Below are 18,167 nucleotides of genomic sequence, written 5' to 3'. Positions count from 1 at the left end.
AGTGCAGGTGAAGGCATGGTTGAGGAGAGCAGGCTGAGAATTTTGACCTGGGAGAGGAAGTAAACAACATCATTCGTGAATACCAGACTGTGCTTCAGAAAAGCAAGGAGGGAAGGCAAAAGTGCTCCAAGAAGTATGAAGTCATGACATATATGATTCACTTCTGTCTAGATGACCAAGTTCTCCACCAGATATTTACGCAAGCCACCATTTCTTAACCGAATATACAAATCCGTGTGAATAGTGACCATAGTCAGTCAGTCTGTACACAACTCCCCAGATTTTCATTTTGTAGACTGTCATATTTTTGCAGGTCCTTACTGAGAGGTGGAAGAGTTTGCTATTCTCATATATATCGATATAAAAGAAAAAACTATGAAAAATTACCAGATTTAAGCCCGATCTGTGTAGAACTCTTTTAAGTGTTTCTACAATGTTTTACTTTAACACTCATAATACCTCTAGAAATATTCAATTTAAGGTTGCTGGGGCTCAGGGAAAGAGTTAAGTGAATTTCTCGGGATTCCACAATTGCTTGAAAATCAAGATTCAAACCATAATCCAATATTGCATATTATAGGTAATCCAAAAGTTTTATATTTTAGAATTCCATTGAGTTTTAAAATAGGCGTTAATCCTCCAATTAAATGCTTTTCTATCTCTTTATTGGCGCATGCTATTATTTTGCTTTGTTTTGCTGATTTTCAGATTTTGTTAACGTTAGATGTTGTGGATGAGAAATTTCTTGATCCAATTTCATCATGAAGAAGGAGTTGTCCAGACGAGTCAGTTCATTGCCATTTGGTGATGTGTGCATCCCAAAAGCCTGTGATTTTCGTGAAAGAGATGCTGTCCACATTGTAGATGAAGTACACTGAATGAGAAGGAGTGCAAATGGTATTGGAGAACAGAGGATTTCTTGGCACATCTATCTCATCTAGAAAATGATGTGAGATTATAGTAGCAGTACTCAAAACATTGTGATCAAGGGAGAAATTGAGTAAATATTATTAAAGCACATGTTGTACTATCGGAAATTATATTTCCTGTATTAATTAATTTAAGATAATGGATATATCTGATATAAATATGATGGAAAGAAGTTCTCAATTGATACTTCCAGGATGATTAGCAAACTAAGAAGATATCGATGTAAAATATGGCGTGAAATGTAAGCCGGGTCCTGACTATACCCAAGCTGGAGAGCAACACACCCAAATGTTGACTGTGGTATGTAAGGAAACGATTTGATACCTCTCCACAGTTGCAGGCCCTCCGTGCGCCAACAGCAAATCATACACTTCCTGGTGAAATACCTCAATTGAATATTTGTGCTGATTATAGAAATTCCTCTCAAATGATACCAAAATGGATACAACTGAAAAACGTAAAATGTCGCTAGCTCTCAGATAACAATGACTCTTTTCGTTCACCTTCCTTAGCTTGTATCAGACTTCTCTTTTTTGTTACCCACGCAGAGGTTTCACTATAGAGTGAAAGAGATTTCAAGATCATTATTCTACATGACAATGAGAATACACTACTAGTTAATAATAGTTGAACTCAGATATTAGGAATGAGTCTGTGAAACTAAAATGGTACTATTGAGAGTCATCGCATTAATGTTGACGAGATTTTCCTGCTTACCATTGAGATTCATTTCCAGATGGGCAGCTCTACCTGCCCCCAGAGTCCCATAGCACATGGAAGGTGCGATTCATAGGGAGTCTATGGTCTGCGCAGAGAGGGAACACACTTTTTCTGTCGCAAACCCAAAGAATTCATGGCCTGCATGAAGGTGGACATTTGGAGACTCTTTGTTTTTGTAATAGACAAGGGGTTAGGAAACAGGCTGTTGACAACATTTGAATCTACTGTTGCCAAGAATTAGCCTTGTTTGTAGTACAAAGAGATATCCCCAGGCAGTGACAAGATTTCTACCTAGAGCAGAAGCCAGCCCTCATCTAGGTCCCTGATCTAGTCTCACGGGTTCACCAGGAGGTTGTTTTTCCGGAGAGGAGTTGCATGGGCCCACCCACAAGCTGGATCTTGCTTTCAGTTTCCTTTCAGCTACAGATACTATTACATCATGCTCCAGGCACTTTAGGGAGATGTGTCTGCAAAACCTAGAAATTTTATTTGAATTTGACCTTCTACTTGTGATGTTCTGCTTATTAGAAAATCTCTAAAGTGAACCCACAAAAGAAAAGAAAACAATTAGTCCTGTGAATGGGCAGAGAGGTAAAGAGAGTGAATAACACTGTGGGTTTTTTGCCTTGGAGAGGAAGGAAACTACTGTGATATGGAAATGTATCCTGGCTTGCCAGAAGGGAGGGGAAAAGGGAGAGTACCAGAAGGTAGAATCTCTTTAAATATCATGTTCTTCTGCCCTCTATCTAGATATTTCTTTCCTTCTCTTGGATTGTAGCAGAAAAATCAGACCGCCAGAAACCAAGCACCACTCAGAGAGTTGAAGAACTCACGTTTATTACGCTGGCGGTCCCAGACGTGCTAGTGCTCCGAAGATCTGGGCCCTGAGCTCAGATGCAACCTTGTTTTTATAGGGCCTATCCACCTCGTTACAATGGACATGGGCTAATTGGTTAGTTTGTCTTCAGGCGGTTACAGACCACAGGGGTTGCTCTGGTTTACAGGCTGTCAAAGAGTGCGAGATTTTCAGACAGAAAGTCAGGCAGTACATCTGTTATCGGGACAGAACAAGCGAAACGGGAGGATGATTCCTTAGTTAATGTCGAGGTTCACCCAGCACTTCGGCCTATGTGGCAAGCATATCTACAGAAGCAGAACAAAGAGCTCATGATAAAAATAGCCTTTGGAGTTGAAAATTTCTCTTCGGAATATGAATACAAGCCACCATTTCTCCACTGGAAAAAAAATAAGTTACTACTTTGAATGGTGAACTACAATTTTTGAGTCTTTCCTTGAATTCTGGACAGAATTTTGATTTTTTAGGCTGCCTCCTTTGGAGGTCAGGTACTGAAAAGAAAGACAGGGATCCTAAGAATTTTATAGAAAGAGGCAAATCACATTCTCATATCTAGCTGTCTGAAGAAAAACAGGGAAATACCTACCATGTTTTAATTCCTTTCTCTATGTAAAATGCCAAGTGAAGTGCCTTAAAATGCATGTGTTCATTTAACAGTCCTAAAATCTATGTAAATATTTTGATCTCGTATTATTGATGGAAAAACTGAGGCTTAGAAAGATAAAGTGGGTTGCTGAACATCACACATAAGTTTAAGCAGAATGCAATGAAATGCAATGAAAAATCCTTTCTCATGAGTTTAGGGTGACACGCTTCTTCCATTCTGGATTTTTGCTATAATTGTGAAATCTGTTTAAACTCTCGAACTCTGTACAACTCTCTCTTGCTCTATGGATTTCCATTCATCATTTTATATTTTCAGCTGATTTGGCCATTTTTTGTTTTTTATTTTAAGGGTTTAGAAAGGCGTTGCGTGATCCAGCTTCCCACTTTCCTTTCTGAGCGGGAGATGTCTGCTCTTTACAAACCACTCATTCTGTGCTTTTGGTTAATGGAGTCCGAATGGTCTAAGACATGAGCTGACCTATTTTCTGTTTAGAGTACATCGCAGGCGTCTCTAAAATACCTAAGGAGACAAAAATCCTTTCAGTCAACCTTGTCTCCTAGGCATCTCTTCTAGTACCGGTCAATTCAGGAGCTCAAACAATATTCATGAAGAGAATAATGAGGTAATAGTAGGAGAAAGTATAATACCAATGTCTATTAGATAGTTATGAATCGAAAAGACAATAAAGATACCTTGGAAAATCTACCTAATCTTACAAAGGAAGTTATGATTGACTATTGTGTGAGATCGTATTTAAAAACATTGTTTGGCTGCAGAGATCTTTTCTTCTAGTTTCTATTTTCAATATTAGAACCTATTAGAATGAGAATCACAGCATTGGTCATAAATGGAAGGCTCACCCTCCACTTTGAAATCAGTGATCCTCAAGTGTCTGAGAGGAGCTACCTGAGCATACTTCCTTGTCTCCGTCAGTGTGTTCTGAGACCTAGTCTCCACACTTGTAGCCACTTTTCAGCTTTTTAGCTTGTGTCTCTGGGAAGCAACCCAAATGCGTCTATCAAAAGATCAACGATGCTATGAAATCTGGTGACATTCAAATTTGAAAGGATGGATTATCCTGCAGGTACTAAAGTCCAAGGTCAAAATCTTCAGGAGATTTGAGATAATGACTTGTCTGGGAGGGCCTGTTAAAAGAAGCAAAGATTGAAATAGACTTGGGATTTATTATGCATGCAGAGGCAGTGGCATGAAATCAGAAAATCAGGGACGGTGCAGTGATAAAGGATTTCGAATTCCACTTCAAATGCCAACACTCGTCTATTGTTTTGTATGGCAGCAGGGGTGTGGTATGAATCACTGACTGACTTTAAATGCTAAGGAGAATAGACACACTTCCTTTGAAATAGTTATGAGAGAGTAGATTTTTCTGCCAATGGAAACAGAAGTTTGCAGCTGGCACTGGAGTAACCCTCGTTCCTCCCAGCACTCAGCAGTTGCTGAGGTATCAGAATCAGGGTCCCTGGGGACATTGCTATTGGCCACGTGTTGGTGGGAGAATTCTGTGCTCAGGGAATTCACGTGGATCTCCTCCTCTTCTGAATAGGAATGATCTGGAGAAACAGCTGACTCCATGCTGCCTTTTGGAATCGTTCCACTTCCTGAGGGCCTGCCTGTTGCAGTCTACACAATAAACGTCTCTGTCCTCTTTCCAAGTCCTCAAGCGTCTGCTGATGTTCATCTCCTTTCACTTTCTAGATGTGCGCTGTTGGCTTTGAGGAAACGTCAGTTGGGTTTATCTTCTTCATGGAATCAGACATGGAACCGCCTCAACAGTGGCACAGACGAGCTCCGAATTCTTTCCCAAAGAAAGCGTGTGGATGTGTGGGAAGGGCTTCAGGTTTTCATTGTGTTTCTGCGAAGGACTGGATATCACATGGACCTTGATCTCTAACGCAAGAGAATCAGATGGCGGGAGGGTGGAGGTGTGACCTCTTCTGCACGTGCTCTGGTTGGTGACGCTGTAAACTTTGCTGACTTCCAGCCGGTGCTGCACTGCGATCCCTCACAGCTCATCCAGCGGCACTGGGGACCACTTCTCAGCCTCGGGGTGTAAGATTGCCCTGTGCTAAGGGAGCTGTGAGATGTCTCCGGCAGCTCAAGCTCATTCCCCTTCACCTCGCCCACCAATCCAGCCCGCAGCTCAGTGCACCTACACCTTCAAATATTGAGTAACTCTGAGATATGAAAGAGGACATGGCTGTAGAGATTTTTAGAGAAAGGCAACAATATGGAACCAAATCATAAACTTTTGCATCCAAGAGTATAAACAACAACAACAACAAAAACTGTAAAGTTACAGTAAAAGAAAAGAAAAAAAAATGAAGAAAAGAACGAAGTGAAACAAAAAAGAAAAAAGAAAGACCACCAAATAGTGGAAGGAGTCATAATATTTAAAAGTTGGTAGGCAATCACATAGACAGAGCTATGTGAATAAAAAACAAAAAAAAGTCCTTGTATTCCTGCTCCTACATGGTCTGCTACAAGTGGTTGAGGAACAAAGAAAGGCAAGTCTCAAAAATCGTTTAACATGCAAATTAGAGCCCTTTAACCCATCGGTTGGACAGAAGCTATCTAAAGATGGAGTCAGTAACCTGAGGTAGAAATTTGAGAATCAGATCACTGTAAACTGAGCAATTGGCACACACTTCCTGATGAACTTGTTCAGTTACAGTTTAGATGCCCTTAATACCTCTCGATTCTACCCAAACCGATACTTCACAGGCCTGTCGTTTGGCAACAATAATATCCTCTGAAATTCCTTTAAGCTATGCTTCTTTTACTACTGAGTCAAAGTGCAAGGGATGCCAGTGGAATCATTACACAAAGTGAAAAGGAGAACTTTCTACTAATTACGAAGTCAAGGAACATGATCTGGGAGTGGTAATGAATTTGAAAATCTGCCAATTTATATTAAGGACAATTTTCTGCACCTCAAATGGGACATATTTCCTGATTTACCTTGCTTCTCCCGATTTACCCAGAAAGGCAAGCTTTAAGGCTCCAAGTGGCCTACAAGAACAGTAAAGAGACACATGATTCTGGAGGCTCTGGCCAGCTGAGCAGCCTAGAGGCAAAAAACCCACACACATTCTGACCGTTTCTCCCCACATGGCTGTGGTTTTCCTATAGAGGGCATGCCCAGACTGAAATGGGGAATTTCTCTCCCCAAGATCCAAACACTAAGGAAGTGAGCTTTGCCAACTATCTTCAGAAATCAGCTCCCCAGGACAGAGTTTCTTTGCAGCTCAGAAAAAATGGGTGAAAGGGCTCAGCCTTTTTGCCCAAGACAGGAAGAAGCCTGCTCTGCGCACACTCGCACACTCGGTCGATGTCTTTGTCCACCTTGGCCAATAGGTGGCGTGCTTCCTCTGTAAATGTTTCAATAGTTTCCACAGTAAAGGATCCCTCCCACTTTTAGTTCCTTTAGCTACAGCTACTGTTACATCATTGTAAAAGGAAATGTCTCATTTCCAAAAATACTCATCAGAAGAGGAAAAATTGTCTCTAAAGCAAGAGTTTCTGACAACCTGGAACTTTCGCTCAACTTTTACTTTTAATTGGTGCCTTTGTGCTCTTAAAGGGAAACTGGTGGCCGGAAATCACAGAGGAGCAGGATAGGGCTGTGTGGATGGGCAGTGCAGGTGAAGGCATGATTGAGGAGAGCAGGCTGGGAATTTCGACCTGGGAGAGGAAGTAAACAACATCATTTGCGAATAGCAGACTGTGCTTCCGAAAAGCAAGGAGGGAAGGCCGAAATGCTCCAGGAAGTATTAAAATGTGCGATGTATGTTTCACTTCAGTCTAGGAGACCAACTGCTCTTCTAGATATTTACATAAGCCGCCATTTCCTACCGGAATACAAAATGAGACTTAGCTTCCGTGTGAATAGTGACCATAGTCAGTCAGTCTGCACACCACTCCTCAGACTTTCATTCTGTAGCTGTCATGTTTCTGCATGTCTTTACTGAGAGGTGAAAGAGTTTGCTATTCTCATATATATGTTGATATAAAATAAACTAAGGTAAGTTGCCTTAGTTTATTTGATTTAAGCCCGACCTCTGTGAAACTCTTTTAATTGTTTTTATGATGTTTCAGTTTGTTTAACACTCACATTAACTCTAGAAGTATTAAATTTAAGAATGCTGGGGCTCAGAGGAAAAGTTAAGTGAAATTCTCAGGATCACACAATAGCGGGAAAAATTAAGATTCAAACCGTAATCCTATATTGGGTATTATAGGTAATCAAAAAGTTTCTTATTTTAGAATCCCTTTGTTTTAAAATAGGCTTTGATCCTCCAATTAAACTCCCTTGTCTTCTCTTTATTGGTGCATGCTATTGTTTTTGCTTGCTTTTTGCTAATTTTCAGCTTTTGTTTCCCTTAGCTGTTGCTGATGAGAAATTCCTTGATCCGCTTTCACCCTTCAAGCCGATGAAGGAATTGTGGCAGACTATTCAATTCATTGCCATTTGATGATGTGTGCATCCCCAAGAGCCTGTGATATTCATGAAAGAGATGCTCTCCACATTGTAAATGAAGTACACTTAATCAGAAGGAATGCAAATGGTGTTGGAGAACAGAGGAAGTCTTGGCACATCTATCTCGTCTAGAAAATGACGTGAGATTATAGTAGCACTACTTAAAAGAGTGTGGTAAAGGGAGAAACTGAGTAAACAAATTATTAAAGTATGTGTTGTACAATCTGAAATTGTATTATCTGTATTAACTAATCCAAGGTAAAGGATATATCTGATAACAATATGGTGGAAAGATGTTTTCAATAAATAGTTCCAGGATGATTAGCAAGCTAAGAAGAAATCGATGTCAAAAATCTGTTGAAATGTCAGCAGGGCCTTGGCCAAGCCCAAGCGAGAGAGCAGCAAATCCAAATGTTGTGTGTGGTATGTGAAGAAAGGATGTGAATTCCACCTCTCCAGAGTTGCAGGCCCTCCCTGTGCCCTCTGCAGTTCACATACTTCCTGGTGAAATACCTCAATGAAAAGATTGTGCTGATTATAGAAATTCTTCTGAAGTTGTACCAAGATGGATACAGTTGAAGAAATAAAATGTCACTATCTCTCAGGTAACAATGACAGTATTCATTCACCTTCCTTAGCTTGTATCAGACTTCTCTCTTTTGCTACCTTTGCAGAGGTTTTAGTATGGAGTGAAAGAGATGTCACGATGTTATTCCTCGTGACGATAAGAATACACTACTAGTTAATAACAGTTGAATTCAGAAATTAGGAAAGAATCTATGAGACTAAAACAATATTATTAAGAGTCATTTAATTAATGTTCAATGAGATTTTCCCGCTTACCATTGAGTTCCATTCCCAGATTTGCAACTCTAGCTGCCCCTAGAGTCCCATAGCACGTGGAACAGGTGATTCATAGGGAGGCTCTGGTCTGCAGAGTAGAATGGAGAGAAATACCACATTTTCTCCATCCCTTCAACTGCCCAAACTCCAAGAGACCATGCACTGACTGAAGGTGGACGCTTGGAGACTCTTTCTCTTTGTAATAGACAAGGGGTCAGGAAACAGCCTGTTGACAATATTTGAATCTACTGTTGCCAAGAAGTATCCCTGTGTGTAGCTCGAAGAGATATCTCCAGGTTTGACAAGATTTCTGCCTAGAGCAGCAGCCGGGCCTCCTCTTAGTCGCAGCCCTTGTCTCACGTGGCCTCCAGGGGCCTGTGTTCCGTGAGAAGAGTTGCCTTGGCCTACCCACAAGCTGAATCCAGCTTTCAGTTTCCTTTTAGCTACAGCTACTATTACATCATGCTCCAGGGACTTTAACGAGAGTGTCTCCTACAGATGTTTGTGCAAAACCTGAAAATTTTATTTAACTTTGGCTTTCTACTCATGATGTTCTGCTTTTTAGAAAATCCTCTAAGTTGAAACCACAACAGAACAGGAAGCAGTTCTGTGAATGGGCAGAGATGTAAAGAGAGTGAATGACCCTGTGGGGCTTTCTGCCTTGGAGAGGAAGGAAACTACTGTGATATTGAAATGTACCCTGGCCAGGGCCTAGAATCTCTTTAAGTATCATGTTTTTCTTCCCTTAAGCTAGATATTTCTTTTCCTCTCTCTGATATTAATACAGGCCAGCATTTCTTCACTGAGAAAATAAGACATTTCTTTGAATGAGGAATGATAGTTTTTGAATCTTTGAATTCCTGACAGAATTCTAATTTTTTTAGGCTGCCTCCTTTGGAGGTCAGTTAATGAAAAGTAGGACATAGGGCCTAAGAATCTTAGAAAGACAAATCACATTTTCATAGTTAGCTCTCTGAAGAAAAACATGAAAATACCTACCATATTTTAAGTCCTTTCTTTATGGAAGATGTGATACTAAGTGCCTTAAGATGCAAGTGTTTCTTTCATAGTCATGAAAACTATAAATATTTTGAACCCGGTTTATGACGGGAAACCTGAGACTTAGAAAGGGAAAGTGAGTTGCCTAACATTACACATATGTCCAAGTAGAATGGAATTTCATTGAAAAATCCTTTCATGCGTTAGGGGTGATATTGTGAGTTTTCTATTCTGTATTTCCGCTATAATTGTGAAATCTATTTATACTGAATTCTGTACAAATCTCTCTTACTCTGTGGATTTCCATTTTGCATTTTAAATTTTCAGCTGATTTTGGCCAATTTTTTTTTTTTACCTTAAGCATTTGAAAGACATTGTGCGATCCGGCCTCCCACTTTCATTTTTAAGAAAATCTGTCAGTCTTTATGTCCATGATAATTTGCTTATTTTAGGATTCACATGCAGTTGTCATACTCATAAAATTATGAAAAGGTGCTAAGGAGTCATATTAAAAATATCATAGCATATGTAGCTGTACCAGAAATAAGATGTGTTGTGAAACTGCTATAGTAAACCAGTGTCACAATGATATAAGTTAAGTAACCTCACTAATAAAGCCAGTAATTATAGGAATCATTGTATTCGCAGTAGTAATTAGACATTTTGATGAAGGATTGAAATGGTTATCTATTCGTGCCTGAGGAATTAACAAAAACTGAGCGGCTTACTTATGCACAAAAGAGCATTACTAACACATGATAAATTATCATTATAGGGAATTAAATAACTCATGATTTAAAATAAATACAATATTCAACACATTAATATGATTTACTAGTCCATCGATTACATGAAATCACCCAGAAACTAATATACTGCCTAAAAGAGAAAACAGGTCCCAGATAAACAAACCCACATTCTTTTCCAGATCCCACACTATGTCCTTCTCCACTTCAGTGTCACTATCTTCTCTTCTCTTATTTACAATTTCACCTACTTTAATGTAGTTTCTCCAGCAAACCATTAAAGTCACCAACGCTTTCCATTTTCCTGATGCGGTGGGCAGTTTCAATCTTCATCTTCCATGAATCCACTGATGTTCTTCTAAGCACATTTGTTTTCTTAAATGCACTCTTACCACCTTTCCGTCTTGTCCTTCTAATGTATGGGAGACCTACTTCTGTTTTCTTTGTACTTCTTCTCTTAAGGTTGTTGGGCCCGAGAATCAAGTGCATGTCTTCGTATCACACTACACTGGCTCCACACCCACACACATGACCACATGCATTTCTGGCTTTCTCTCACCACATATGGACCTCCAGCCATGGCATTCCTTGTAAATTGAAACATACATGTCCAACTGATAATGAACATTTGCACTTACATGTCTCTCAGTCAGCTCTAGAGGATCTATTTTCATCTTCATTGCCTGACATTCGTCACCCTAGCAGCTGGTGAGAGAATGCATTTGTTTTTCCTTCTTCCCATCATAGCATTGAACATAACTGATATTATTTTGATTATTGTTCTTAGACTTCTTTCGTACAAAAATCAAAGATACAGGAGAGAAAGAAATGTATTTGTTTCGTTCACCTCTCCATCCTGAGGGCAACACACAGCCTGGCTTAGAGAAACTCAATCATTACTTATCATTTGAATATAATATAATGAGTAAACGAATTGTGCCATCCGTTCTTTAAATCCAGTGGCAGAAGCAAGCTTGGTGCTTCTTTATAGATTAAACAAATACAAGAAGTCCACAGTGGTAAATTTTTAATAAACACAAAAATAACGAAATGACTAAATAAAAAGAACATATTTATTATATCATCACAATGTAAAGATGTACAAGCAGATTATATGAGAAAAATAAATACAATAAATTATAAATATATACATAAATAATTAAATAAATAACTATGTAAATAGAAAAATAGATATATCGGCATGGACATCTGTAGAGAGGAACATGATGTTGATTAAAATTCTTGAAAACTGTGGACAAATTGATTCCATTCATGTCATGATTACATGACATGAGACAGGACAAGTGGGTCTCTGACATGGCAAAACAAGAGAAGTGTGACATTTAGTCAGTGAGCACCATGTACATGTTGAACCAGTGTTAATCCTTACTCTTTGATTTTTCCTTCAAGTGTGTTGATAAAGAGTAGGACCTCATGATCTCTGCTCTGACAATCTCCCAGGCACAAGGGCTGTGTTTCTTCTCCTGCAGATAGAGGGTGATTCTCTGGAAGTATTTCCTCACAGCCAGCGTGGAGTCCTCATCCAGCAGGGGAGTCTCCTCCGTCCCCACCTCCTGCGTCTGACAGGCTTCCAGGTGGCTCAGCTGCTGATAGAGTCCAGTGCAGAATCTGCCTAACAGGGTCTCATCCCAAGCTGAAGACGAAGCCTCTGTGCAGAAGAGGAGGAACGTCTGCCGGGTCACCTCGTGGACGACAGCGATGGCTTGAACCTCCTGGAAGGGGTTGCCATGAAATGCCCCCTGGGGGAATCCAAAGTCTTCTCTGTCCTTGAGGCAGGAGAAAGGAGAGATTCTCCTCATTTGTCCCAGGAGCATCAATGCCCTCCTGTTGACCAGGCTGTAGGTCTGAGGCAGGTCACAGCCCAGAGAGCAGATGGAGTGGCAGCTGAGCACCACCACAGCCACCAGGAAGGAACAGGGCAGGGCCATTGGGAACCTTGCAGATGAGGCCGGCCAGGCTGCGCTGGTGATTCTGCCAACCTTGGGCTCTAGGCTGTGAAGACCTTCCTCTGTGCATGTGTCATATATAGAGAACATGTGAGTTTTCCATTTCTGACTGTTTCCCTTACTTCCTACTTCTGCTTTTGCTTTCCTTTATGCACTTTCTAAATTGGTTCAGAGCACTGTTTCACAAACTTTTTTTTTTTCATTATTGGTCCTTAACCGTAGAGTTTTTCAGATGCTTTCCTAATTGTACCCCCCCAGAAAACTTAACACAGATATATTATATATATATTTATCTACCGTATTTTTATCTGTATATATATTTAAAAGAGAAAGCAAAGTTACTCTTCTATTCAGTTACTCTTAATGCTTCCATGAAAAAATAAGAAATTTATGTTACAAGTTAAATTTAAAAGCTATTGACATTTAACATAATTAAAATGTCCATTTAATAAATATCAGATTTAGTTTTAAATAAATTTAATTGTGGGATGTGGACGACCCGCTGCACTGTGTCCCTGTAACTGTCATGGTAATTTTACAACGTTCCAGCGTTGCAAAGTGCTGAGTGCGGTACTGAAAAACTGAAAAGCGGTAACGTTAAAACAGCATTTTTTTTTTGACTTTTCAAATATTGGAATATTTGAATGTTAAATATAAATACCAAAGGTAATATTTTAAAATATTTTTCACACTAAATCTGTTGAAACAGCATTTTATTAAACTTTATTGTCCTGTATTTAAACCGCGCTTCGTTTATACAAAACAAGAACATAATTTTCTTTTCTTAGCTTTCATGGAAACAAACTCATTAACACTTTCCAGATTATTTCTTTAAGTTATTTACAGCTGAGAGAAGTACCATGTTTGACAATTTCTTGTGTCTCTATGACAGTCTCAATTTTTATTTAATTTCACGTTACTGAAATGTCTTTCACAGGACTCCACTTGGACTGTATTGTTAAAAAGAAAACTTTCTTTTGTATACAAGCAGTTGAGGACAGGGTTTTTTTTTTAACTCTTCAGGTTTTTTTTTGTGTGTGTGACAGAATGAGAAAACTGTACGAATGAACTCTTGGTGTGCAGAATTTTATACGACTGAATGTATTTGCCCAAATTTGACTCACAAAGAGTGTCCTCTTCCTTTGTAAGACTCTCAGGACTTGCAAATGCAAAACCATTTCATGTCCTTAAAATGTTGGTACTTTCTTTGTTGATCAAACATGTGTGGGCATTTTCATTTTCTAGTATTGTATTAGAGTATTATTTGGATTCCATAGATTTGGTGCCTTCCCAAATTCTGTGCTTGAGAGAAGAACTCTCTTTAATTTACACAACTACTAACCCAAGAAATAGCTTTTGAATTAAACTGTTGTGACAGTCAGTGACTGAAAATCTGGTGATATCTCATTTCCCATCATCCAACTCACCTCACCCACTTCTCCTTTATTTTTTTTACTGTTTTCCTGGCTTTTACAAATTTTTAATTTAATCTATGCCTTAGTATAATATCACCAAAGGAATCTGAATCGAGAATGAGGGAAGGGATTATTTTGCTTATATTTCCGATTCACAAAAGAGCCATATTTTCAGTCAGACTACTTTCCTCCAGGATGGTTCTCTGCAAAGAGCTTCAAGTGCGCTGGAAGGTTTGTCTCATGAATGTGCCAGGCACTGTGCTACGAGTGGAAATTGGGGCTCACCAGAGGCCCACAAAACTCTTCACTGATAACACCAAGAATAACATTTTCCAAATCTGTCTGCACCCTAGTTGTGACCTAGCCCAGAACCTTGGCCTCTCAAAGCAGGGAACCTTCACATTTCTGTACCAAATAGGGAGAATCTTGCTTGTTTTTTGCCTCAGGGACGGGAATGTTTGTAAGTTTCATCAGAGGGAGCTGGATGGCTGACAGGTGCAGAAATTTAAGTCCACCTGTTCTTGCATGTGGTGGTCCAGAAGACCTTCAACGTCTCCAGCGTAAAGAGCTGAAATTCCTCACTGGATCGGATCGGCAGTTGGAAGGAGGTGGCACTCTTCCTTTGTTAATGTTCTAATGGTCCACAGAGTAAAATGGATCCACTTTTTATTCCTCTTTTGCTACAGCTACAGCTACTGCAGTGGGGACATCCCACTTTCCAAAGGTATTCATAGGGAGGGAATAAATGCCTCTCATATGAGAGTTTCTGAAAAACCCAGAACTTTCACTCAAATTTGATTCTCAATTGGTGGGTTTATAATCTTCAGGGAAAATTGGCATTAGCCTGAACCTTAATGGAAAAGGAAGTAGCTGTATGAATGTGAAGTTACTGTTACATGAGGAGTGAATGAAGAGAACATGCTGGGAATTTCTACCTTGGAGAGGAAGTAAACGACATCATTTATGAATAAGAGACTGTGAATCAGAAAAGCAAGGAGGGAAGGCCCAAGTGTGCCAAGAAACATTAAGACCAGAAATATATGTTTTACTTCAGTCTAGAATGAGAATCACTGCCTTTGTCATAAGTGGAAGACTCACCCTCCACTTTGAAATCAGTGATCCTCGAGTGCCTCTTAGGGTTACCTGAGCATACTTCCTTGTCTCTGTCAGTGTGTTCTGAGACCTGGTCTCCACACTTGTAGCCACTTTTCAGCTTTTTAGCCTATGTCTCTGGGAATCAACCCAAATGCTTTCTGCAAAAGAATCTTATGACATGCTAGGAATAACTAAGTATTGAGCCATAAAAAAAAAAACCCGAATAGCCAGGGTAATCTCAGAAAGAACAAAGCTGGAGGTATCACACTACTTGATATCAAAGTATACTACAAGGTACAGTAATCAAAACAGCATAGTTCTGGCATAAAAACAGATACATTGATCAATGGAACAGAATAGAGAACCCAGAAAAAATCCACGCCTATACGCTCATTTAATACATAACAAGAAGGTAACAATATTCAATGGGGTAAAGATAGTCTTTTTAATAAATGGTGTTGGGAAATATGAAAGATACATGCAAAAAAAACATAAGCTGGACCATTCTTTTACATCATATACAAGAATCGACTTAAAATGGATTAAAGATTTAAATGTAAACCCCAAACCATAACACTTTAGAAGAAAATATAGGCAGTAAACTCTCTGATATTACTAACACGAATTTCTTTTCACAGATATCTCCTCGGGCAAGGGAAACAAAGGAAAAAAACAAACAAATGGTACTACATCAAACTAAAAAGTTTTGTACATCAAAAGAAACCATAAACAAAACAAAAAGACAACCGACTGTTTGGGAGAAGATATTCGCTGATGATAGATCTGATAAGGGGTTAATATCCAAAATATATAAAGAACTTATATAACTCAACAGCAAAAAACGAACAATCCAATTAAAGAATGGGCAGAAGACCTGAACAGATACTTCTCCAAAGAGGAAACACAGATGGCTAACAGACATATGAAAAGATGGTCAAGGTCGCTAATCATCAGAGAAATGCAAATTAAAACCACAATGAGATATCACTTCACACCTGTCAGAATGGCTATCATCAATAATTCAAAAAACAGCAAGTGTTGGCGGGGATGCAGAGAAAAGGGAACCCTCGTACCATTTTGGTGGCATGCAAATTGGTACAGCTGCTATGGAAAACAGTATGGAGGCTCCTAAAAAATTTAAAAATAGATATATCTTTCAATCTAGCAATTGTGATTCTGGGTATTTTTGCAAAGAAAACCAAAACAATAATTCATAAAGATCTATGCATTCCAATATTCATGGCAGCACAATTTACAATAGTGAAGATATGGAAGCAACCTAAATGCCCCATCAATAGACGATTGGATAAAGAAATTATGGTTCATATATACAATAGAATAGTACTCAGTCATTAAAAACTATTGAATCCTACCATTTGCAATGACATGGATGGACCTAGAGGTTATTATGCTGAGTGAAATAAGTCAGACAGAGAAAGATAGATACCATATGATTTCACTTATATGCGGTATCTAAAGACCAAAAAGAGCAAAGGAATCAAAACAGATGCACAAATATAGTAACAATTTGGTGACAGACAGAGGGGAGGGAGTTTGGGAGGCTGGGAGAATGGGCTGAAGTATTAAAGTACAAATTAGTAGTTGATAGTTGGGCACGGGGAGCATGGAAAAGGGAATGATCGCTAAGTGGAGGGCCAGGGGAGGGAGGGAGCAATTGTGGGGATCGTTTTATGAATGTTATAGATGGCTAACCAACGTACTGTATACTTGAAACTAATTTATATAAATAAATTTCTTTAAAAACAAAAAGTATAACTAGGTTTCATCTTGTGAAATTCTCAAGCACTTTGTTTTCTTTTTCAATATGTTTGGAAGATCCTTCCTCCTCGGCTATATGGTAAGTGCCCTGGCTACTCCATCTCTGTACCCTCTGCAGGTTCTCCTTAGCTGTAGATCATCTTCTAACTCTGTACTCCACTCACAAGCAATGACATCCATTCCTATGCTGCAATTTCCAATGATGCATAAGCAATTGCAGATTATCATGTCCGGATGCAAACTGAGGGAGGTCCCAAATTCACATATGCATCTACCAGTGAGAAGGCTGTCATTAGATGTTTCAGACACTGTAGAGTCTTCTTTTTCCCCTTTCTTCACGCTCGTGAATGAAATGGGGCTATGTCACAAATGTGAGAGCTTAGGAGAGGCCACAAGGCAGGCCTGACAAGCTCAGTGACCAAAAGTAACCACACAGGACGATCGGCTCATAAACTCCTAACTGGGCAGGCCAGGGTGAGGAGTCAAGTTCCAGGCCTATCGCTTCCTTAGCAAAGGACAGTCTTGACCTACGTGATCCCCGTCCGTTGCTCTGAGGCCACTCAGATAACATACCTTTGAGATGTGTGAGTAATTTTGTTGTCCACACCCTCAACGGCACAACCAGAGACACCAGGGCACGTTACCAAAGCACCCCTTATTGTTACCTTGTTCCATTTCATCCCTCTGTGCTATACGTGTTAAATGCTAATCTCCTGTAGCCACCAATGTAAAGGAAGCATGTGTTTCTCCAGTTTGATTTTTATCCACGAGGTTCTCCTCCTTTGCTTTATCTTGCTTTTTAAATCAACCACCAATAGATTTCAGGTCACCTTCCTTTGATTCTAAATACGTAGAAGGGACTAGAAAACTGCCATTCTCCAGAGCATTTTCTCAGTCGATTGAGATTGGGCTTCCAGGTACATGACATGTTGGCTCAAATAAACTCTTATGAAATTATTCTACAGGCTGGACACTCTTGTGTCCACCTGTGCTTCATTCAAGCTCCAGAAGGAAAATTTTTTATCCTTTACCTCTCATTATAACATGACATATCATTGAAATTCATTAAGCTAAGCCTGATTATTGTTCTACATCTTATTGCATGTGAAATCTCTAAAATAATGGGTTTTGAATTTTTGTTTTTCATCTGTCTCCTCGGAATTATAATCTGACATAGAAATATCCAGTTTTAAAAGGTAACATATTGGGAAATAGAAATTGGAGAATTAAATTTATCAAGCATATTTCAACATGGGTTTCTGATTCAGGCTATTTTTGTTTTAAGAGTAAACAAAATCACAATGACTTCTGGAGAAAAGTTTCTGAAATTTCACCAGAAATTTTGATAAAAGATAAAGGTGAATATATTTTACTATATTTGAATACATAATGAATATGAACTTGATATTATTTGAACAAAACTTTTAAATACCATACAAAGTATGATATAGATAAAGTAGGTAAAGGAATATATGAATACATTAGAGTCCTTGGCATGTTAATCATAGTTATTTTAAATTTCTAGTCTGATATCTCAAAATTTCTGCCATAGCTGAGTCTAGTTCTGATGATTGCTCTGTCTCTTCAAATGTTTCTTACCTTTTAGTATGTGTGGCAAGGTTCTGTTGAAAGCTGGACCTGATGTATCCGGAGAAAGAATTGAAGTTCATTAGTTTATGGGGAAGTGTTGCTTTATCTGGCGTGGAGTTAAG

General features: G+C 39.1%; 1 protein-coding gene across 1 annotated transcript; it reads right to left on the bottom strand.

Annotated features, from left to right (window-relative positions):
* Window positions 1-11,375: 11,375 nt before the first annotated feature.
* LOC120589528 (interferon alpha-1-like) lies at window positions 11,376-12,381 on the bottom strand. The gene has a single exon (XM_039847027.1). The coding sequence runs from the start codon at window positions 12,254-12,256 to the stop codon at window positions 11,579-11,581; it is 678 nt and encodes a 225-aa protein (XP_039702961.1). The 5' UTR covers window positions 12,257-12,381; the 3' UTR covers window positions 11,376-11,578.
* Between the last annotated feature and the right edge of the window lie 5,786 nt (window positions 12,382-18,167).

The sequence above is a fragment of the Pteropus medius genome, unplaced genomic scaffold (assembly GCF_902729225.1).
Source record: "Pteropus medius unplaced genomic scaffold, Ma_sr-lr_union100, whole genome shotgun sequence".
NCBI lineage: Eukaryota > Metazoa > Chordata > Mammalia > Chiroptera > Pteropodidae > Pteropus > Pteropus medius.
Note: the sequence above shows the minus strand (reverse complement) of the source record. Positions and strands in the feature narration are given on the sequence as shown.